General features: G+C 36.0%; 1 protein-coding gene across 1 annotated transcript; it reads left to right on the top strand.

Moving 5' to 3' along the window:
• Nucleotides 1-1,719: 1,719 nt before the first annotated feature.
• On the top strand, nt 1,720-23,582 carry LOC145688050 (uncharacterized). Its single transcript, XM_081761755.1, has 3 exons — nt 1,720-1,870; nt 1,967-2,037; nt 20,991-23,582. Exon 3 carries the CDS (start codon nt 21,008-21,010, stop codon nt 22,568-22,570), a length of 1,563 nt encoding a protein of 520 aa, XP_081617881.1. The 5' UTR covers nt 1,720-1,870; nt 1,967-2,037; nt 20,991-21,007; the 3' UTR covers nt 22,571-23,582.
• The last annotated feature ends 1,671 nt before the right edge of the window (nt 23,583-25,253 follow it).

Genomic DNA, 25,253 nt, shown 5'->3' on the forward strand with positions numbered 1-25,253 from the left:
ATTACATTATTTCATTCATTTCTCATCATCACCGTCTCCTTTATTCTTGCCGGCATAACCGTGGGACGTAAAACTCAAAGATATCATTTTTAGGTATGTAACATAAGGGAGACCGTTAGATGTCAGATATCCTTCAGCGTTATTTATGTAACATCTAAGCGGGAAATGTGTAGTACATATATAGCATATGGATATTGCACAGAGAAAAATCCGTTCTCCGGACAGCGGTGTATTGTACAAATATATGGAATCCTCTTCCTTACTATAGAAATCAATTCACTGCCCTTAGATGTTACATCATGCCGTTGCAGGATGTTTGACATCTAACAGTTTTCCGTATATCACATGCATATACTTATGTTACCTTCGTCAGCTATATGTTATATATGTCCATTTGTATGTGAGATCCTGACCGTCTACATTATTTCATACGGAAAGTACGTATAGATAGAACACTTATACAGAAAGTATTATAAAACATGCTTTTCGGTTATACGTCTGCTGTACGTCAAGTCCAAAAACTACAAGAATTACGCATATAACCTATCTTTTTAAGTACGTCACCTACATTTTTCTTAGTGTGTATGCTCATTGCAGATTTCGGTAGTAAACATAAAGATTCCGTATATTTATACAATATACCGCTGTCCAGATAACGGGTCTTTCTCTTTGTAAGAATGGGCATTTCCCTTCTGACCAAAGGCTATAACTTAAAGACACCATCGCTTAGAATTTGTCTTCAATATATTACATACCAAAAATCTGAAGAAAATAGTTTCTAGTTACGGAGATACAGCGCTTTAAGCAATGCAAAAAGGAGCTACTTACGTAACGGCAAGAGAAACTAACGTTTTGACGTGATATCATATCTTGGTATCCCTCTCTGAGACGTATTGAAAGATTCAGTAAATTCTTTCATATTACAGTTTCTTACTGTAAATTACAAATAAATTTAGTGGCATAGATTTAGCTCCTATCTTTTCCTCCCTCGAAAACGCGAGCTCTCGTGTCTAAGATAGCCATTAATGGATTGACAGCTCATATGAGATTGTTGATTCCTACTCAGAATAAGCAATTGAAATACAAATGAACTTTACGTTAGTGTGATTAGAGCAAACTTTGAGTCAAGGACATCGATCTTATAAGTTGTCGAAAGGAAACATCGTAATAGGTAACATGTGTTATCTGGGAAATCACATTATTCTCTTAATGGATAATGTATTTTGAATGTGGTAAAAAATTTCGAATTTAATAATCAATTGATGATAACAAGAATCGGAGGGCGGGAGATAAACCAATTGTTCTCAATGACGGATACCCATACTGTGAGAGTTGAAACAATGAAAACTAGGCAAGAAAAATAATGAATAATTGAAAAAAAAAGAAAAATGTTCAAATAGTCAGTCAGATGAGCGTAGTTATTAACACTGACTGTTGGCAGCAATGATACTAAGAAGTTCAAAGTGTGTGCAACGCTTTTCCCGCCAAAATAAATCCTGCAGTTTGGTTATTTCTAGAACTATATTTTATTAAAATTGTAATTGATCAGTGTTTTATTAATTGATTATTACGAAATGTTCTTTAAGGAAACAAATTTTCAATCGACATTAACAGTTAATATGAACTTTAGAAAAATCAGTCACTGGGCATGCGCAAAGGCGTCAGTCGACGCCTTATATAATTGAAGGAGTATGAAGATGCGTCCCATTTGTCGTTCCGTCGTCTTGCTGGTGTTGTTTACCGAGACGTATTGAATAGTTACAAGTGTTTTTTTTTTCTTCATGGAGAAAAAGAGCAACGTGCTACAGTGTGGCTGTTCATGAGTGGCTGTTCAGCATCAAATAAGCAAAGTGTCATATTGGCAAAAGTGGTAAGTTTCTAAATTGCATTAAATGTTTAAGAGCAACTACCAATTAAGTCTTGGTCAAAATAATTAATTCCACATTTTTTTTTTATTTGTTTCCAGGCTGTCGACTGTAAACCTTGCACTCTGAAGTTCTCCGGCGTGTTCCACCTGTTGATTCCGTGATCCGGATTGTAAGTATCTATTATTTTCTAACTAATTTTAAAATCTTTGTGTGGCTTTTATCTTCCGAGACAAATAGTTCGATATGCACCCGTACACATTTCACAAAAGTATTTATCGACGTAGATGGGCACGTAGCTTGGAGGGGTCGGTGAGTGGGTGTGAATAGTTTGTCTACGAAATCTGGTCGTCCTAATCGTAAATTTTCTCTTTCGATTTATTGATTTCTTTCATTGACTTCATAGCCCATTTTGAAAACCGAGATTACATACAATAAGACCTTGGAAAAATTTAATGTGATGCGAACACTTCTTTGCTTTCTTACATGCTTTTATGTTCCTTGGGCTATGTAACCTAGGAAGGCATTATAATATCCATCAAATTTGCCATATAAATGAGATTCAGCCCTGGGATGGTTTATGTAATTTCACTTTGAAGGCGCCACTTAGAGGAGGGAGATATGCTTAAAATGATCGAAAATGACCGATATTAGTGTCGAATCCATAGTTTTCGTGGTATCTGAGATGAACAGTAACAAAATCAATGCCGTTTAAATACAAATTCAGTCCTTCAAATTGGGAAGGGGAAGGGGTATAAAGGAGCTGTGTATTTAAAGTTTTTTATTTCAACCCAGCGAAGCAGAAAATCAACGCCAGCGTATTATATAAAAATGAAAAGGATATTGTTTGTGATCACACCACGGGAAAACAGCTGAACCGAATGATTTTTTTTTCTTTTTTTGGGGGGAGGATATAATTGACACGTACTTTGAGTTAGTTTTTTTAATCGTTTTACTTTGCTTGAAGAACGTATCCTACGGGTTAGGAGGGACTCAAAATTTCAGCTGAAAATAAAATATATTATGAATCCGTCAAGTTAGTAAGATAAAACTCGAAATATCAACTCGTCGTTAAAAAATAAGTGAACCCATTTCCGAGCGTTAATGGGAATTTTCGTTTTCAGGGAGGAGGAAGAGGACATTCTCTATAACTCATTTCTTCGAATTGAAACTGATATTGAATACTGTTTGTGATCGTATCACGGGGAAACGGTTGAACAGTTTAATGTAAAATTTCAAATAAAGTGAGTACCGACTCAGTTGAGTTTTTACCATGTTAATTTAATTAAATTGCATATCGAAGGAAGGTAGATGGGGTTAAAAATATGTAAAAAAAATAAAAAAAATAAAGTACCTCACAAGTCTGTTACATTACTAAGATAAAAGTTGGTATACAAATTTCTCATTAAAAGTAAGGGGACATGTGCTCCAGCGGTTTTGAAAGTTTCCATTTTAAGGAACATTTTCTAGAATCCCTTTCTCCACATGGAAAACGATGTTGCCTGTTGTTTTTGACCTATCACGGGAAAACGGTTAACAGTTTCAAGCATATTTACTACTTATCTTGAGGTAAGATTTTGTTATATTACATAGATTGAAGGAAGTGTCCGAAAGGTGGTAGAGGGAGTTCAATATTTATTCCAAAAATGCATATTAGGTTACGACCGCTTCAAGCTAAGAAGTTAAAACTCGGACATATAAATTCCTCATTAACCCTAGGAACACCAGGGGGGAGGGGTCGGAGGCCCACAAGTTATTTTGTTACATTTTGTAACATTTTTAAATGCATAAAAAATCTATAAACAAAATTGGTATTGTCAACTTTGACCCCATTCATCATAAAACGTACATGCTTAGTTTTTATTGTTTTATTTTTTCTATTTACAAATAAAGAAAGTGTTGTGAGCCTCAGAGCCCCCCCCCCCCTTGGTAGTACTAAGTGCAATTTATCGCATACGCTAAGTGTTATATTCCAGTGTTTTGGTTATTTTTTTTTTCGTTTGAAACAATTTTAGTATTATAACGTGCAAGGGCACTCTGAGCTATTATTCTGGTGCAGTGTTGCCAACTGTGCATTATAAAAATTTACTATGTATTTTTTCTGATTATTTTCTTAGCACCTAAATATTTTATTTTCTATTAGTTTATTCCTTCAAACCTGCTAACAACTAAATACGTCAGTTTATATTATAATCACACACACACACACACACACACACACACACACACACATGGGTCTTTTTCAAATAAATTGACTTTTCGGAGGCTAAAAATGACAAAACTTAAATAATTAAAATATCATTCTCATAATTAGCACTCATCATACGCACTGAGAATGTAAACCATTCATAGTCGAGGCCAATTCATTTATTAATGTTTTCCCCATTTTTACAGTAAAAAGTAAAATTCATTCATCAGGAGAATGACAGTGAAGCCAGAGGAATGACATACTGTTTTAATTTTATGCTCTTAACTGGCAGTCAGAGACTCATATAACCTTAAGAGTTAGTACAAGGATAATCATTAACTATAGTTAAAAAGTAAAAAATGTCACAGCGTGAAACAAAGTTTTAAATAATATTGTTGTATTAGAATAGGGAGAACATAAAATAACAAAGCGACATATATGACACAATACTTAGTTTTAATTACAAGATGCATACAAACGTATATAATATTGTGTGTGTTTTAGAAAATGATTTGAAATGAAAATATTTTGTGACTGTGACTGTATATGGGAATCTGCAGCAGCATTGGAACAATGGTAAATCGTGCTCTTCGCCAAATTCAATTGAGAAAGAACTTAAAGAATTTTTAAATAAATCTGACATAGAATGTAGTGACCTTGAATATAGCAAGGTGGAAATAACCCTGTCAGATTTTGATGCAAAAGACAGTGATTTGAACATTTTATTTGATAATGCACATCTTACAAATGGAAGCAGTGGTACGCTCTTTGCGATGAATTTCTTGTAATATTCATGATGTTGTAGTGGCGTTAGTTTACAAAACTGACAGACAAGTCGTAGGTTGGTTGCTTAAGTTTTACATGTTCATTACATAGGTGGAAAAACCTGACGTTGTGCTGATAGAAAAATTGTAACTTATGTTGTGTTGGTAACACTGCTTCTCTGGTGACATCCCGTATAGCGTCTAATAAACGTCCCTCACACTATCTATCTCTTCGCGGAAACAAAATTTGAAAGAATTTCTCCATTCCAAGGATAACCGGGATGGAATTATAAAAGATTAATCCTGAGTTCATTGGAATACTGAAGTATATCCCAGTCTTCCTCATTCTACCCTAGTTTACAGCACCACCCCTAACATGCTTTTAGAAGCCGCCTTTGTACACATACTACACTGCACTAAGTTTTTATTGCTCCCTTTGATAGTTTTTCTACACAAACAAGTAAACTAATTAGGTCACAGTTACTGACATAAATAATAAATGGTAATTTAAACAATTACACACATATAGTTGGCAACACTGTACTTAGAAACCTAGTAGTAATGGAGAGTAACAATATATGATGTCTTAGACATTCCAAGTTCATATCAGACAAGATCTTTTTTTTTTTTTGTGAGAAATAATGACCTTTATGCTGTGGGCCTCATAGGCTCTCCGCTGATGTTCCATTGAAATTTATGTTGTCTGCTGTTTGCAATCACATCACAAAAAAGAAAAAAACGTTAAACCGTTTGAAATTAATTTTGGAACATAATGCTTACCTTATGCTGGAATGTCGCTTTAATTAAAGGTGTAACCTAAAGAGGTATGGACTCAAACTTTCCTTTGTAAATAAAGTATCTAATGGATTTTATCATTACGTGCGCATTCTAATGGGTATCCAAATATTTTCCATAAGTAAATTTTTTCCGTGCGAAGAACAGACATTTCAGCTAGATTCTAATGTAAAAATTTAATCTCGCTATTGATAAGGGACACTAACCTTACAGAATATCATTTAAATACAATGCACATAATATTACATCAAAGCCTAACTGTAAGCATAAGCAAGTTTCTATCTCTCGATACATGAACCTTTGTATATTTCTGCCAATTTCATTTATTCTGTAAAATTTACTTGGTTTTAATTAAATTTAATGAATGCTTTCTTCAATGCTCAGGAAATATTCATGAAGTTTGAGGTTTAAATCCATCAAAAGAAAGGCGGTAACATAAACTTGTCTACATATTCATTGCTACAAACCAAACATTTTTTTCTCGATTACTTTTATAAAGCTTTGATTGTGAAGAAACATTGTGTTCATTTTTTAAAGGCTTTTGAGTTATCGTCGTGCGCTTGGTAAAAGAGATATAGACTTACCAACGTGTAAGTTTTGCATACACCTGATGTGATATATATATACACTTTTCATTATAATTATATATCACACCAGTGGTTCTCAACCGATGTGTCGCGACACACTAGTATGTCACGTAGACCTCTAAGCAGTGTCGCGAAATTTTAGAATTTAAAAATAATGAAAACTTTAACAATAATTACTTAAAATCGAGACAAGACTGTATCAGTCGACACTACCAGCGACAGCAATAATGCTCAGTGCTATATAGAGTCATTATAAAAACGAATTGGTTTCGCTATAATAATAATACTAATAATACTAATAATACTAATAATAATAATAGTAATAATTATTATTATTATTATTATTATTATTATTATTATTATTATTATTATTATTATTATTATTATTATTATTATTATTATTATTATTATTATTATTACATAGTTCTGGCACTAAAGTCATGCCCCGGACATTTTAGTCTTTTCTTAGATATTTTGGGACGTTGAATGCGAAAATAAGTCAGAATTTGTCCATCACGCCACATTTTCCCAAACAAATCATTCTTATTATTATTATTATTATCCTAGGGCCGCCGGATCGGGTTTTGAAAAAAAAAAATAGTAGACCTTGGCGTTGGCAGCCTTGGCGACCTTCCTGATTATCTCAGAGACATGAGTTATACCTCGATGCAAAGATAATGGATCACAAATTTTAACGAGGTATAACTCATGCTCCTGCGTTCTATGCAGTTAGTAGAAAAAGAAGAAGACAATTGTTTCCCTTATTTTTTTCACTTTTTGGGCTCTGGCAACCCTGATCGTTGGCGTACACATGCAAAAGAATCTCACATGTAGATCAGACATTGTGTCCACGCACAAAAAAATAGTGGCGTTGTTCCAATGGAAAGTGAGAAAAAATCGAAATCTGGTCACCTTGTATTTCCCCACCACCTTTTATTTCCCCCGTTTGGCAGCCCGTGGCATATCGGTGACACCAAATTGTCATAGGGACATGAATGATACCTCGTTGGAAAGATTATGACACACATATTCCAACGAGGTATCACTCGTGCTCCGCCGTCCCATAACAGTATTGCCAAAGCTAAAAAATTAAATCACAGTTTTGGAAAAGATCTTCCTGTGATTGGAACTGCCTAAGGATTCTGTTGATTTCGTATTGAAGCGAATTCGAGTCGAGTCAAAGGTAATTTCTCAAGTCGATTTCGGAGCCGAATCACTGTTTTGAGGTCGAGTTTCGAGTTGAGTCGAATTTCATAAATGCTCACTCGTTGAGCTCGTTTTAACTCGTTTTGAAATCATTGCCTGATTAGACTGGAAAGGGAAAGCAATGAGAAATGTAAGCAATAATGTGGACTACGTTTAGTATTGCTCACGAGATGATACTTTTAGTGCTGCTCCCATCTCGTCTCGTCTCGATTAAGGAGACCAGAATGGAGTTTTATAACGAGGCAGCCTCGAATGTCGTGAGTACCAATATAAGTAGATAGTTCTTATCATCAAGACTGAGACCTTCATGGTCGATGTTTTGAGCTCAAGTAGAAGTCCAATCCGGGTAGTGATGTCTACAATCTCAACTCGGTTCAACTAAGCGAACAGCTCGAGCAGGGGCGGTTGGGATGAGCCACCGCCTCGCCTCAGGTGAGCCAAGCCGCTCGATCCTATGAGAACCCTAAACCCGGACCGAACAGTTTTGAACGTGTTTGCCGGCACCCCGTAACTTTTAACAATTTTTGGCTCGAGCCCGAATACTTGCTCCTCCAGAACTCAAACCCAGAACCTTGCGAACGTGTCCTTGCCTCCCAGATTTAATGACAACCGAGGTCAGCAGTCAACTAGTTTATAGTATTCAGATACAAACCACCTGTCTTCCATGTTTATACACGGTGTTGTTGTTAAAATAATAATATTTTGATGTGGTTTTCTCTAACTAAATAACCTTTTCCCGAGAAAAGTTTATACATATAAAAATTTGGAAAAGTAACTGTAAACTTCTTGCTTTTAAAATAATAATAATAATAATAATAATAATAATAATAATAATAATAATAATAATAATAATAATAATAGTAATTACTTAACGTCCGATGAGAAAAAACTTATCCTAAAATTAATTGCAACCAGAAATCCAAAATAGTAAGGCGGGTTACATACAACAAAGGGGTAAGACCACTTTTCGGCCAGTTTTCCCCGAATGATGTAATACAGGTGATGTTTAGTTCACTGACTGGGGCATGACTGTTTACATGCCAGTCTTCCTTATATTTTTGTCAGAATATCATTTACATTTTCTGTGATTGGTCGCGCACTGCAAGAAGCAACTTAGACATCAAAATTTGCAGCATGAAAGTGACTGTTTTACTGACTTTTGTGTTTTTATTTCTTGTTTGAAGTACCCTAATATCTGCAGCCTAATAAAAACAAAACTATAGAAGGTCACGATTGCCAGTGGTAGAAGCTTACATCTGATTCCAACAGTCAGACGTTTGATCCCATGGATTTTAGTTTGTGACAAATGACATTGAGAGAGACAGAAAGAAAGAGAGGAAAGGAAGACAGATTAAACTATGGGGACAGAGAGGAAGACATTCACGTATACAAGCTTAGAATCGGAGAAATAAATGATTGGGCTGCACCAATATTCTGAGGAAACTTGTGATTTTCTAAAGTATAATAAGAATCATAGGTTCTCATTAAAATCTGTAAGCATCACACCCCCGCAGTTGTCGAATTAAGGTGTTTTTTTATCATTAGATAATTGTGCAGTGAGAGAAGAATCTTAACATATGGATAATGAAGAATTAAAATAACCACAACTTTCGAAAACTGGATTCGAGCCAAGACCCTTTCGGTTCTGAAGTCACCGCTTACTCATGGACAAGGCCACTTGGACTTGAAAAATCATGTTTTCCTTATACAGTTTGAGAATGCCAAAGTTTCCGAGGTATGAAAATTGGAAATATATTTTCCTGTCTAAAGTGCCAAATTATATGCAGTCTACAAACAGCGAAGGTATAGGAGCCACTATGTTCCATTGATAGAGTTCTTTCATATGATTTGAAGTATCAGAGGTTTGATCCCAGGCCATATGACTTGGTAACGGATGGCATTGAGAGAGAGAGAGAGAGAGAGAGAGAGAGAGAGAGAGAGAGAGAGAGAGAGAGGGGGAGAGAAGGAAGAGAGATACCTGGATAGAGAGTGATATATTCACATATGCAAGGTTAGAATTGGATAAATAAATGATCGAACAGCATGCACAATCATAGAAAAAAATGTGATTTTGTGAACCATAATAATAAAAGTTTCTAAGTCGAATAGCTAGCATCACAACCACAATTGTCGAATTAGGGTGGAGAATTCTTTTGAAAGCATCAGATGATTGCACAGGGAGAGAAATATATTAACAATGCAGAATAAGAAGAAAGAAATAGCATTCGGAAATAGGTTTCGAACTTTTCGCCTATGAAACAACAAAGTTCAGCATCACCCATTGAGAACGCTATTTGACGATCCATATTCTTCTCGGTTATTTTAGGAATAGCAACACTTTCAAGGTATGAAGATGGGAAATGTACTATTACTTCTGTTAGGAATTGTTATTTATTATAAATACTGAAACAAGCCTTCAATTTTATCGAAAAAAAAAGACAATGTTTAAAATGCTTGGTAGGCGAGAAAGTTCAGCGTCTAAAGTACTGCAAGGTCTCACAAGCAAACGTTCAAGCCCAACAATCGTTTATCTACACAAGATATCCATGTTCGTAGAGTACTAGCCTAGATTAGTAAAAACACGAAAGCTTATAACAGGACAAAGGGTTTAGAAAAATCTAAAGGTAAGACTAATGTATGGGAAATCTTATTTGCATTTTAGTCTCGAAGCTCTCTAGAAGCTCCCCTTTCTGGTCTAGTAGCTAGTGCTCGTGTGTTCGGGGCATGTTACCCTGGTTCAATTCCTGGTGGAAGAGCACATTTTTTTTCAATTTCACAATCGTTCATTCCTATTAAACATCTGTCTCATTTAGCATAGAGTTCCTTCGTGGCTAAGCGGTTAGCGTACGCGCCTTTGTCGTGGGAGACCCTGGTTCGATTCCCGACAGAAGCTCATATGGTTCGGATTCCACGTTATGATCAGTAGGTGCTGTCTCATATAGCCTCGCTGCCGTAAGGGATGTTAAACCCAAAATCAACTAAATAAACTCATTTAGCATATAAGGAATAATAGTGAAAAGTAAAACAAAAATCTTTAATTTCTCGAACTTCTACTATATGTTCCACTGAGAAAGTTTGATTCTTATGCCTCACAAAATCGCAATCTTTCTTAAAAGGTAGATGTTATCCGATAATTCTGTCCTTTCATGTGTGAATGAATATGTGTCCTCACATCTCTCTCCCTCTCTCTCAGTGTTGTTTGCCATGAAGTCACATGACCTGGGACTAGATATCTTGGTACCTGTTGTAAGCGTTCTATCAGAAACCAATCATGACTTCCTATAGGTTTATTGTCACGAGGCTGAAGATATTTAGACACTTCAAACAAGAGACATTGACTAACAAAATAATAAAATCACAACAACAAAAAATGGCATAGCCAGAATAGATGTAACGCATATCTAAAATAGCCAGAATAGACGTAACGCATATCAAAAGTACTTAAGAACTATATGAACGTTTGCATGTAGTTACTGAGAAAAAAGGAAAATAATCATTGAAGAACACTCATTTCCTTCTGTATCTTGTAAGTAAATTAGTGCAACGTAATTTATCTCTAAATGGAAGGAATATACTGACGTCATAGCAGCAATCAATTGACTATGGCTGCAAATAAAATTATAAAAGGTAGCGCATTTTCGTGGAAAAAATCATTCATCTTCAAGGTGCAATATTTTACATCGGTTTCTAGAAATTCCAATATTTTGCACTCTACTAAGCGTCTACTGTCAGTTGCCAATTGACGTTAGGCAAGACCCGCTGCGACTGATATACCTAACACTTAGGAACGCCAACACCATTTAATGCTGAAAATGCTTACCACATTTTAGACTACATGATATTTTGTTTTGATTTTCACTAATGTAATGAGCTAGGTTGTTGAAAAATATATTTTTATAAAAGTATCTCAATAATTTGATAATTATATATTACGCATTTCTTCATGCATGTTTCGTAGGAAGACCCATTTTATACGGAGTTTATACTACCTTTAGTTTAAGTATATAACTAAACTACTGGGTAACAGAGAAATGAAAAACTAAAAATAAAAATAACTGCTTTCAAAAACACACTAAAAAAGAACGTATGGCAAGATAGCCCCCCCACTTTAGAAAATTGAAACAATGACTAGGTCATTCGTTTGTACTACGTTTGTACCGTTTGTACCGAAAATATTTTCGTTTGTACCATTTTCCTTATAGGGTTACTTGAGAGGTCAACTGGGGGGGCTATCTTGGCGCCAAGATAGCCCCCCCGTATCACAGCACAAAAAATTGGAATACACCATTCGAAAGCAAATCATTTGTACCGTTTGTACCGAAAAAAGTTTTGTTTGTACCCTAATACTTTTCGAGAAACAGGGAATGATATTTGGGGGGGCTATCTTGGCGCCAAGATAGCCCCCCCGTATCACAGCACAAAAAATTGGAATACACCATTCGAAAACAAATCGTTTGTACCGTTTGTACCGAAAAAAGTTTTGTTTGTACCCTGATAGTTTTCGAGAAACAGGGGATGATATTTGGGGGGGCTGTATTGGCGCCAAGATAGCCCCCCGTATCACAGCACAAAAAATTGGAATACACAATTCGAAAGCAAATCGTTTGTACCGTTTGTACCGAAAAAAGTTTTGTTTGTACCCTGATAGTTTTCGAGAAACAGGGGATGACATTTGGGGAGGCTATCTTGGCGCCAAAATAGCCCCCCCCGTATCACAGCACAAAAATTTGGAATACACCATTCGAAAGCAAATCGTTTGTACCGTTTGCACCGAAAAAAGTTTTGTTTGTACTCTGATAGTTTTCGAGAAACAGGGGATGATATTTTGGGCGGGGGCCTATCTTGGCGCCAAGATAGCCCCCCCCCCTATCACAGGACAAAAATTGGAATACACCATTCGAAAGCTAATCGTTTGTACCGTTTGTACCGAAAAAAGTTTTGTTTGTACCCTGATAGTTTTCGAGAAACAGGGAATGATATTTGGGGGGGCTACTTGGCGCCAAGATAGCCCCCCGTATCACAGCACAAAAAATTGGAATACACCATTCGAAAACAAATCGTTTGTACCGTTTGTACCGAAAAAAGTTTTGTTTGTACCCTGATAGTTTTCGAGAAACAGGGGATGATATTTGGGGGGCTGTCTTGGCGCCAAGATAGCCCCCCCCTATCACAGCACAAAAATTTGGAATACACCATTCGAAAGCAAATCGTTTGTACCGTTTGCACCGAAAAAGTTTTGTTTGTACTCTGATAGTTTTCGAGAAACAGGGGATGATATTTTGGGCGGGGGCCTATCTTGGCGCCAAGATAGCCCCCCCCCTATCACAGGACAAAAATTGGAATACACCATTCGAAAGCTAATCGTTTGTACCGTTTGTACCGAAAAAAGTTTTGTTTGTACCCTGATAGTTTTCGAGAAACAGGGAATGATATTTGGGGGGGGCTACTTGGCGCCAAGATAGCCCCCCCGTATCACAGCACAAAAAATTGGAATACACCATTCGAAAACAAATCGTTTGTACCGTTTGTACCGAAAAAAGTTTTGTTTGTACCCTGATAGTTTTCGAGAAACAGGGGATGACATTTGGGGGGGCTATCTTGGCGCCAAGATAGCCCCCCCGTATCACAGCACAAAAATTTGGAATACACCATTCGAAAGCAAATCGTTTGTACCGTTTGCACCGAAAAAAGTTTTGTTTGTACTCTGATAGTTTTCGAGAAACAGGGGATGATATTTTGGGCGGGGGCCTATCTTGGCGCCAAGATAGCCCCCCCCTATCACAGGACAAAAATTGGAATACACCATTCGAAAGCAAATCGTTTGTACCGTTTGTACCGAAAAAAGTTTTGTTTGTACCCTGATAGTTTTCGAGAAACAGGGAATTATATTTGGGGGGGCTACTTGGCGCCAAGATAGCCCCCCCGTATCACAGCACAAAAAATTGGAATACATCATTCGAAAACAAATCGTTTGTACCGTTTGTACCGAAAAAAGTTTTGTTTGTACCCTGATAGTTTTCGAGAAACAGGGGATGATATTTGGGGGGGCTATCTTGGCGCCAAGATAGCCCCCCCGTATCACAGCACAAAAAATTGGAATACACCATTCGAAAGCAAATCGTTTGTACCGTTTGTACCGAAAAAAGTTTTGTTTGTACCCTGATAGTTTTCGAGAAACAGGGAATGATATTTGGGGGGCTATCTTGGCGCCAAGATAGGCCCCCTAATATGCACTTTTTCCATGCCCATTAATAAGTATTATGTGTCTAATCATGTGAATTTATGTGTATTTAGAATTCTTGTTGTACATATCCAAATAAAAAAAAGGACTTATTGGGAATAACGCAACGTTAAAATTGAATCGGCGAGTATGAAAACAGTGTGAGTTCAAAATAAGCCATTTTGAGTTAAAGGGGAAAATAACACGAAAGATGTAGAACTACAAGTTGTAAAGAAGAGCAGTACAATTTGGAAGACCTCGCACGTTATAGCAGAATGCTATAATGTCGATTGTACATTTGTGGCATTAACAAACGAAAGTTCTTTCTTCAAATATCTCAAAATGCGTTTTGTGGACTAGTAGTATTTTTCCGCTCAACGATTCAATTAAATTTTCTCTATTTGTGCCCTTTTCCGCAAATAAATACCGTAAAAATAACAACAAAGTGTGTACAAATTCAGAAAGATACTGGATTTACAGAAATAAACTTAAACAAAGAAAACTAAAAGATGAAATGTTTGCTCACCTAACTGCGTCCTTTCACGTTTCAGCTTTACACCAACTGAAAAAATTAGCTGTTTATATCTGTCACATTAACGGCTCGAGAAGTTTGCCGCTTTCATGGACAATAGACGAAAGCGAATAGGCCATTGCTGAATAATACGTATTTACTTAAGGAAAAGGGCAGAAATAGAGAAAATTTAATTGAATCGGTGAGTGGAAAATCACTACTAGTTCAGAAAACGCATTTTGAGATATTTGAAAAAATAACTTTCTTTTGTTAATGCCACAAATGTACAGTCGACATTATAGCATTCTGTTATAACGTGCAAGATCTTGCAAATTGCACTGCTCTTCATTACAACTTGTAGTTCTCCATCTTTAGTGTTATTTTTGCCTTTACTTCAAAATGGTTTATTTTGGACTCACACTGTTTTCCCACTCGCCGATTCAATTCTAACGTTGAGTTATTACTGAAAAATTCATTTTTTTTTATTTTTTAGGCACAACCAGAATTCTAAATACACATCAATTCAAATGGATAAACATACAATACTTACTAATGGACATGGAAAAAGTACACATTAGGGGGCCTATCTTGCGTACAAGATAGCCCCCAAATTTCATCCCCTGTTTCTCGAAAACTATCAGGGTACAAACAAAACTTTCTTCGGTACAAACGGTACAAACGATTTGCTTTAAAATGGTGTATTTCAAATTTTTGTGCTGTGATACGGGGGGGCTATTTTGGCGCCAAGATAGCCTCCCCAAATATCATCCCCTCTTTCTCGAAAACTATCAGGGTACAAACAAAACTTTTTTCGGTACAAACGGTACAAACGATTTGCTTTCGAATGGTGTATTCCAAAGTTTTGTACTGTGATACCGGGGGGCTATCTTGGCGCGAAGATAGTCCCCCCAAATATCATCCCCTGTTTCTCGAAAACTATCAGGGTACAAACAAAACTTTTTTCGGTACAAACGGTACAAACGATTTGCTTTCGAATGGTGTATTCCAATTTTTTGTGCTGTGATACCGGGGGGCTATCTTGGCGCCAAAATAGCCCCCCCAAATGTCATCCCCTGTTTCTCGAAAACTATCAGGGTACAAACAAAACTTTTTTCGGTACAAACGGTACAAACGATTTGCTTTCGAATGGTGTATTCCAAATTTTTGTGCTGTGATACCGGGGGGCTATCTTGGCGCCAAGATAGCCCCCCACAAATGTCATCCCGTGTTTCTCGAATACTATCAGGGTACAAACAAAACTTTTTCGGTACAAACGGTACAAACGATTTGCTTTCGAATGGTGTATTCCAATTTTTTGTGCTGTGATACGGGGGGGCTATCTTGGCGCCAAGATAGCCCCCCCAAATATTATCCCCTGTTTTTCGAAAAGTATCAGGGTACAAACAAAACTTTTTTCCGTACAAACGGTACAAACGATTTGCTTTCGAATGGTGTATTCCAATTTTTTGTGCTGTGATACGGGGGGGCTATCTTGGCGCCAAGATAGCCCCCCCAGTCGACCTCTCAAGTAACCCTGTAAGGAAAATGGTACAAACGAAAATATTTTCGGTACAAACGGTACAAACGTAGTACAAACGAATGACCTAGTCATTGTTTCAATTTTCTAAAGTGGGGGGGCTATCTTGCCATACGTAAAAAAGAAAATAAAAAAAATAAAAACGAAAACAACCGACTTCAGAAGCGCACTAAGAAAAAAATAAAATTTTTTTTTTAAAAATTATAAACCAACTTTTAAAAAAGGTCCTAAAAGGCAAAATAATAATAATAATAATAATAATAATAATAATAATAATAATAATAATAATAATAATAATAATAATAATAATAAACCTAATAGAAAACTGAAAAGATCATAATAATAACAAGGTGCTTCAAAGCAGAAACAAATATAATTATTATCTATATATTTTTAAGTTGTACCAAGCCAAACATATTAATGACCCACAAAATTATACTCCAAATATTTTAATATTAGGCAATAATTTGTTCAGCTTGGCACAATTTCAGAAAAAAAAAACTTATAGACAATAGTAATAAATTATTTTCTGCTTTCAAGTGTTTTGTTACTATTTTCCTCTGCGTTTAATACTTTTATGAAGTGGGTTCTTACTTTTTAAAGTTTTATATATAGAATACAATATGTTAGTATCTCCGACGTAAAGACATAAAATTTTATATATGAACTTTCCATTTAAAACAATTCGAACCGTGTTTCTCTGTTTTCTGATATTTCCCCTAGAAGGGAACAAAAGGAACGGGAATAGAAACCCTCTCTTTCCCCCTCGAATTCCCGAAAAAATTCTTCCTTAGTGGTACCGTTTATCACAAATCCTATGCACGGCCAACATTTCAAGTTTTCAGTTGATGTGGTTTGGCCTGGGTGTTGATCAATCAGAACTTTTTTGTGTGTATCTATACTAGCTGAAATAACCGTTCTTTGCACAGGGAAAATGTGTTTATAATGTGTTTGAACTCATTCATTTCTTTAGGTTGCGAATGGAGGATGAATTTGAACTTACACGGCATCGGCAATATTGAACACTAATGTCGAAGGTTGCTTCTTATGGATTGGACACTAATATCGATTAGTTTAGAATAATTTCACATGGCACCCTCAGGTCTTTTCCTTCCCTTGCTAAAAAGGTATTGCAGCGTAAGCTAGGTCAGAGTCCACTCATACCAAAAATCATCAAAATCATATATAAGTTCCATTTTAAATATTTCTTCACATCAGTATTTCCATTTTTAATTTTCGTGTATATGAGTGTAATGATGTTTGTCAACGTACCTCTCCTAAACTGCTGCGCTGATTTTGATGTTTTTTTGGCACATGAGTGGACAATGACTTAGTTTAGTTTCAAACATATTACTTTGATGAAATGCTTATATTAAACGGGGATATATAAGTGTGTCAAATTTTATGCAAGAAATAGAGCATCTCACGATCGTCTCAAATTAAAAGATGAGACTTAGTATATCAATTCTTCATTTAAAATATTATATATACAGATAGATGTAAGGGTGATTGTCCGCAAATTCGTCCTAGACGATAGCACCGATTTTGATTATTTTCGGTAGATTGGAAGACCATGGGCTGGCTAATTAGGCTTCTATCATGTTACATTGATGAAAATGTGAATTTTTAAGGGGAAAACAATCGTGTCAAAATTCATGCGTAAAATTAAATATCTCAAAATCCTTTCAACCTAGGAAGCTGAAACATAATATCTTAATTCTTCCTTTAAAATAAGGACGCCTGTGTCACATCGATTTTGAAAATTCTAGTTTCCAGTGGGCAAAGGGGTAATCTATCTGTATACAAGTATATAAAACTAAATGAATATGTGTATATTCTAGCATAACTCTTGAACGCTTAGATTAATTTAAATCATGATTGGTGTACATTAATTATTATCTTGAAAAATTGCAGTGTGAGTAAGACAATCCAAACGGATTGCAAAGAGAGGACATGGGAAACTAATCGGAAGTACTGATATTAGTGTCAAATCTATAGCTTTTGGGATCGAGATGTCATTTAAGTCTGAGTTCAACCACAACTATCTTTGCTATATATATATATATAATCTGAAAAAAAATATTGTGTGGGTGAAACACCACTAGGATTTCTACGAGTGTGAAGGGGTTGAATGTAAAAGTAATCCAAAACAATATTGATATTAATATCGAATTCAAATTTTTTTTTAGTTGAAAGCTTGGTGAGATTCAGGATGACATTTAAGCTCAAGTTTACGCAAGCAACGGTATTTCAGCTGGCCCAGTAATATTCGTTATTTATTTATTTTTTATTTTACTCATATTGATAGGGGTAACGCTAAAAGCATTGTTCAATTATTTAATTATTTCATTCATATTCATAAGAGGGAAAAAGTTAAAATAAAACATTTATGTGCTAAGAATGACTCCATCTCCGTTGGGCGAGTGTTAATCCATCATAATGGTAAAGTTTAACATTATAAAGTAACATTACTATTCTTTTGTTGATGTTGTTATTGTTGTTGTTGTTGTTGTGGTTGTTGTCGTTGTTGTTGTTGTGTATATATGCTTTGTGATTTAGCATGCTTGTTGTTCGATGGTTAGCAAATCCCTAGCACGTGGTCAAACTGCCTTGCAGATATCCAATGATCTTGCTACTGAAGCAACGCTAACCAGCTCAAAGAGAAAAAATGCTGGAAGTGTTGATGGTCATGATGCTTGATGGATGTGTGTCAGGGGTGTAACCACTAGGTTTGTGTAGGGGTGCCGTCCTTTTTGAGGGGGGCAGCTACAATGCACAAAGCCAAAAAAATGTGTTGCTGCTAGTGTTTTTGCGGCCTGAAAGAAAGGAAAATTTTGGTTTCCTCTGGAGGGCTAAAAACATTATTTTAGCTTCTTCTTCTTATTATTATTATTATTATTAATATTATTATTATTAATATTATATTTATTATCCATAAATTATATTCAAGATAGTTTTTATTATGCTTAATCAAGAACTACTGCCCGGAACCAAACGCTATCCTTTTGTGCATAACTATAAAGGTAACCAAGAAAGTTCTGTCCCTTTTCGTGGAGGTCTGTGTTCAATTGGACTTCACAATGTGAGTTAAATGCGAGTGGAGATAAGGCGAACGTCAGTTGTTGGTGTGGGTATATACAACATACTAACTGGTTGTGGCAATTCAGACACACCGTGAACTTGCGTAAAGACAGAGGGAACATGGGACATCCACAGAGTGTCGTAAGAGCATGTATGCTGAACGAGTTCAAATGGAGGTCAAACGCCTCTGTAGCGGGACAGAAGATATGCCTGACTATTGGTGAGGGTGTCGTGACGACGCGGACATTGCAGCAATGGTTTAACAAGTTTAAGAACGACGACGAAACACCCAAAAACACCACGTGCTAGAAGAGCAACACATGTACCAAGAGGAACTGGGACTACAATTCAGTATTTGGTGAAACCATTCGACAGCACATCCATCAACTTGAAGCACTACAAGTTGGGTCGATGGGTCTCTCATATTTTGACTCCGGGCCAGAAGGAAACGCGGCAGTCGCCTGTGTTTATTTATTGTTTCGGAGCCATTTTTGGGCAGGGCGTTGACATGTGATAAAAAGTGTGTCCTATACGAAGCTTCAAAGTGCCGTCATCATTGGTTAGCATCCATGAACCGATTTCAAAACAGCAGAAACCAGCACTGTACCAGAAGAAGGGCCTTCTGTGTGTTTGGAGCATCGTGCATCGGGACTGCTAGCAGCTGGTCAGAGTATCAATGCAACTGTGTACTGTCAGCAGTTGAGCTGTGCTCAACAAAACTCAAAACTCTGAAGCCATCACTTCTGAATTGCAAATGGGTCCTCGTTTACGGGACAACGCTAAGTCCCACGTGGGTAGGATGACTCAGGACACTATTCTCCGCCTTGGATAGGAAACAATATTGCAACCACTATATTCCCCGGGTACTGCACCGTCCGATTATTACCTGTTCCATTCTTTGAACAATCACCTTAGAGCACGCCAGTTCAAATCCCTAGTAAAAGTCCAAAATGCTCCTGATACTTTCTTCGTTTCACGACTCACCAAGTTCTACCGCGATGGATTGCATGGCCTTCCAGAACGTTTTCAGAAGGTCGTCGATGCTGAGGGAACTATTTTTTATCTTCCAGGTTAGGCGACATATCGATGTTCGAAGGTGGTGGGTGAAAAAGCAACAAAACTTTTCTTGGTTACCTTTAAATTTAAGACCTTGTATACAGAACCTATCTACACAAGATTGATTTTCTTTGATATGTCACTTAATTTCTTTATGGTTTCCTGACAAAAATATGTATTTATTATTCGACTAAGAAAACATAATTACTTTATTACACTGAGTAGAAATAAAAGAGAGCGAATGAAATCCAAATTGAATAAAAGCATTGTTTCTTACCAAATTTTCCAACCTCTGTGTCTCTTAAAACACTTGTTAAAGCATATAAAATATACTGTACTTACAAATCAGTCTAGTACCCTTGTAGTACCTTGTTAAAACGTTTGTCTTCAAACTGTCAAATATAAATGGCAGTAAATTGTGTAATCTGCTGTCACAAAAAAGTTTCCTATTTTTCGATCGGTAAAAGGAAGAGACACTATATAATTTTTCGATCGGTATGGAAAAACAATATGTCTCCATACTATTTTACCATAAATTATTAATTGTCAATAAAGTTTGTTACTTTTAAATGAATGAAGCGAGATAATTTTACTATGATGTTTTAAAAGCTGATCATTTGATGGGCCAGGAAACCATTTGGGGGGTCTGGCCCTGATGGGCCCCCCTTGGCTACACCCCTGATGTGTGTACTAACATTACAATCTTATAAGACCAATTAGCGTAATCGTAATAAACTACAATAGAGTCAGACAGTGAACCAAATTCGGGAGCTCCCGACGTGCAAATTTACGTTCTTTTCGAGTGTGGTTACTAAATATAGCGATCGTCATTTCTTACAGAATGGGCTACTAGTCCACCAAATTTGGTTCAGCTCTGGCCAGTAGTTACAGAGAAGTAAAGTACAACATAGAAGATGAGCGGAGCCTGTCCAAGCCCGGTCACCACATATTGGGATTTTTGTTCTTCAGTACCTATTGACCTGATCTAAACCAAATTTAGTGGACAAGTATTCCATTATCTAAGAAATAAAGTAGTGTCCCCACACATATATATATACCTGGGTTGAAACGTCGTAAAATCCACTTTCACTTACATCTCAATTTTAGATTTTTGAAAGTAAATGTATTGTTCATACTTACGTTGAACAGAATTTTAATTTTGCGAATTATTTCTTTTCAGGTTGATCACAATTGAAGATGGAGATTTTCTCAAAATTTGGAAAGAAAATTGATTTGTTTCAAGGAAAGTCCAACGTCGACGTTTTTCTCTTTTCCTTAGTAAGATATACTGGAATCTTGGGCACTTTGTTAATTTTGTCCGTAGATTATATCTTCTTCGAAAATGATGTCATTTGTCGGGGACTTGATGTCCTTCCACTAAATGATGTTAACTTTGCTTGCTCGAACGAAACGTATAATTCCATCTCCTTTCTTCGTCACCCGATCTCATGGATTACAGCAGAGGTAAACCAAGTATTTGATGATGCAGAAATTAAACCTAGAATTCAAAGCTACTTCAAACTGATGCCGTTTGTCTTCATAATTCAGGCCATTATTTTGTTTCTCTCACATTCAATGTGGAGACAATGGGACAATAAAAAAATTTCTAAACTTATTGCTGCCATGAGGAAAGTCCCTGTTACCGACAAACTGATAAATGATGTTGCGACACTGTTGATTACAAAAATTCGCAATTTCAAGTCGTACGGAATGGTATTTCTCCTGTTTCATGCCTTTGGGGTAATATGCGCTTCCATTAGTTGCATTGTGGTTTGCGCTGTGGGTACAGATCTCTTTAGGTATTATTTCAGTAGCAACCAGTTTAACATCAATGAGTTTCCGAGCGGTGAAAATGATGTTCCTAACTTCGTTCCAGATTACACCGTTTCTTGCACCTCAACTACTGGAAATATCACCAATTCAACCATCTGGATCTTACCCTCGAAAGAAATATATGCCACAATCGTTGTAATTGAAGCGTGTCTCTCTTTTGGCGTCGTTGTAGTCACCAGCATTTACCTTATGTTCAACATTTCATTGTCATGTATGACTAAGGCTCGGGCGATTTATTTAGGGTATCTTACGAAGTGCAACAATCGTTATGCTGTATACAACTTAGCTAATGTATTGTCGTATGATGAGTTTGTTGTACTGATTACTATTTGCAAGAAAATGAAATCCTCATTTCGCGGGTACTTTGTGTCAGAGTTATCAGCTTTGCTCCCAGTCTCTGGTAAATGGAATAATGCCACAGATGTTAAAGCAGATGGTAACATATGTGATAACGATTGTCATGTGTGTGACACGGATGATGACACAGATGATGCAGATGAAGGTGACACAGATACAGATACTGATAATTGTGCCGAGAACATGAATATTCCAAATACAAACAAAACGTGTGATGAGAATTCTGGCACAGATATCTATTCGGTAGCACTGTACTCTGATGGGAAGAAACCTGCTTTAAGGAGCGTGGAAATAACTGTGGAACCATGTTTTGACAGTGCTTGTGATGTATTCCCATCATCCACTACCCTTCTGTGCGAGATGGATGATTACTTACATTATGCAACACTTGAGGAAATCGTCGCTATGGAAGAAGCTTTTGGCAACTGCAGACGTTCAGTTATCATATACCAACGGGAGAGAGTGATTGAGAATGAACATGACGTAGTTGAATATGAGGTAGACGATGAGGATGAATATTATGATACTGAATTTTGCACATGTTACGATAATCACCGTTACCTTCACTAGAGAATGCGATGTTTTTTTGCCGTAGAGGATTTGTCAGAAATTGGTGGCAAAGCTATGATTAAGGATAGTGGGATCCTTAATTTAGTGGCTTAGTACTGTTGGTAAATATATAAATGTTAAGAGGTGTTAATGTGTTGCTAATTGCAGTATATGTGCCGTTTTATTGTTGAAATAAAAATTAGTGTAGTGCCGAACATATTTGTCGTAGTCAAGAGCGAGTGCCTCTCTTGCCTTTTACTGGAAAGTGCGTTAGTTGTTTAATTTATAAAGCACGTAGCAATGTCTATAATTTACCATGTTTGTACTGTTTCTGTTATCTTGCTCTTAAATTGGCCAACGTAATATTTCGTACTAGTTTTCCTTTCATTAAAAATAACTTAATTAATTGAAAATATTGGTAATGTAATTTTCTTAACAACATACATACAATACAAAACCGAATACTTCTTTTTCAGACAAAAATAAGATCATTGGAAATAGTTATTACGCATTTTGTAATTATTAACACTTTAAAAGCAACTTTTTGTGCCTTTTTACATTTTGTTTACATGTCACAATGCTTCAATTGTGGTTGTTCGTAACACTAGAAGTTTCAGAATGGCAATGATTTTAAATTCTGCTATTTTCAAATAAGTAAACACTTATTATTGAAATTTTAATAAATACCACGTTGTACTGAAAATAATTATTTGTAAAACTGTACAATGTGTGATTGTATATGAAGGAGAGGAAATATTTTCAAAATATGTGTTTTCAGAAATACTACGTTTTTTTTTCGAACGCATTATTATGAAAATTGTAGCCAATTTTATATGCTTTTAGTATTTTGCACACTGCAAATATTGCACTGTTATTTTATATGTACTGGATTTAAAATAATATCCGCACATGTTGGACACGGATATTTGTACTATTATTTCAGTGTATCTTTTGGCTTCAGTATATCGTCTTTTCTTGTGTAGTTCATTCAAAAAAAATGTAAGTTTTGCTTCTTCTTGTAATAAACAGCACATATTAGTAATCATGATCATTTCTTCATGCCAACACTAAACGGGTTTATCTATGGTAATTACGTTTATAACACACTTAGTTTTAAATTCATTCCACTAAACAATTTTACCTCTGAATCTCACCTTTATATTTTGCAATCAACTTGGTTAGTTAGAATGTGTCATTCAAACACCTACAAAACAACAAATATATAAACGTGTGTGCTTTTTTTCTTGTAGATCAGTGCCTCAAAAATGCTCAGATAGTTTATATCTGGTATGTGTGTCATGTAAATGTTTCAAAACTATTCAAAATTATTCTAAAACAATTGCACCTATTTGGTCGTGCCAGGTTATTGTTCGGAATAGCCTATATAAGAATTTAGATGTACATTTTGCAAGAATTTAGATGTACATTTTGCAAGAATTTAGATGTACAGATCTTGAAAAACCTCGGCCACCCCAAACTATCTGTATTCTTATTCATAGACATAATTAAACAAAATAAACATGTATTTTTTGGGCCATTTCAAATATTGTTTCAAATCGAAATGTTAATATTCCGTATATACAGTAGTAAACAATAGGCATGAAAAGAAGTGTAAACGAGATTTCTAGGTTCTTGTCTCAAAAAGTATCTCGTAGTCTAACAGAGACGTTTGATTAATGACAGAATTAATGGAATGAGAATGCGGGAGGAAACAAGATCTTTAGAAAATAAACTCAAACATGATGTAGTGTACAACACACTCACGTGGACTGGGATTTACCCAGCGACCCCTGGCACCGGAGGTGAGCGCTCTACTATTGTGCTACCGTGCCTCAAGGTGAGTGGTAATATGTTTTTGAAGAAGATTTGACATACCTTTGTTGGGTTGATGTGACCTTCAGGTCGTGTACACAAAAAATGATGTAAGGAGGCTATATGAGTATGTTCAGTTGTGTAATTTCAGGGCACGATGCAACTACTAGTATGCATTGTGTATTTTCATTTACGTCCTTATGCAATACCCAGGCTACAAAGGGCGGAACGAAGGCCACTATTTAAGTCGCTCTGAATTACACTGAAACTTGAATCCTGTGCAGTTGCCAGATATATGCATCACAATCATAATCACTTTGCACAGAACAGACCATACACTATCACTTCCAAGGAAAGTAGACAAACCAAACCACGAGCCAGATGTTAGTAAGTATTTTCAATATAATTGCAGTTTGTACTAAGAAATATATTTGTTGTTTGTTCCGAAAGCGTCACTTCTTTTAATAGTGAAAACAAAACTTTCCTTTAAACAAAGAGCGCAAATAACAATTTAGTTGGTTATGTAGAAGTTCATCGTCCCTTACAGCATCGAGGATATATGAGATGTGGACATACGCGGTTTAAAGTGGAATCCGAACCATCATAACACGTTTAGTGTTCAAGACTCTATCTCTCCCCGAGAATCGATCCCGAGATCCCGTGCACCAAAAGCGTGTGCGATGAATAATTTAATCTGAGTATTTATTATTATTTACGAAACTTTCCAAACCTCGACAAGTCGTTCACAACATTTTTTGACTGACGGCGGCAAACTTTACTGATCGTTCGGGGCATCGCCACACTCCTCTTTGATATTATTATTATTATTATTATTATTATTATTATTATTATTATTATTATTATTATTATTATTATTATTATTATTATTATT

This window comes from Thermobia domestica, chromosome 6 (assembly GCF_964235325.1).
Source record: "Thermobia domestica chromosome 6, izTheDome1.hap1.1, whole genome shotgun sequence".
NCBI classification, from domain to species: Eukaryota; Metazoa; Arthropoda; class Insecta; order Zygentoma; family Lepismatidae; genus Thermobia; species Thermobia domestica.

Coding starts and splice junctions, on each gene's coding strand:
- LOC145688050 (XM_081761755.1), top strand. CDS start 21,008: ATGGAGATTTTCTCAAAATTTGGAAAGAAAATTGATTTGTTTCAAGGA.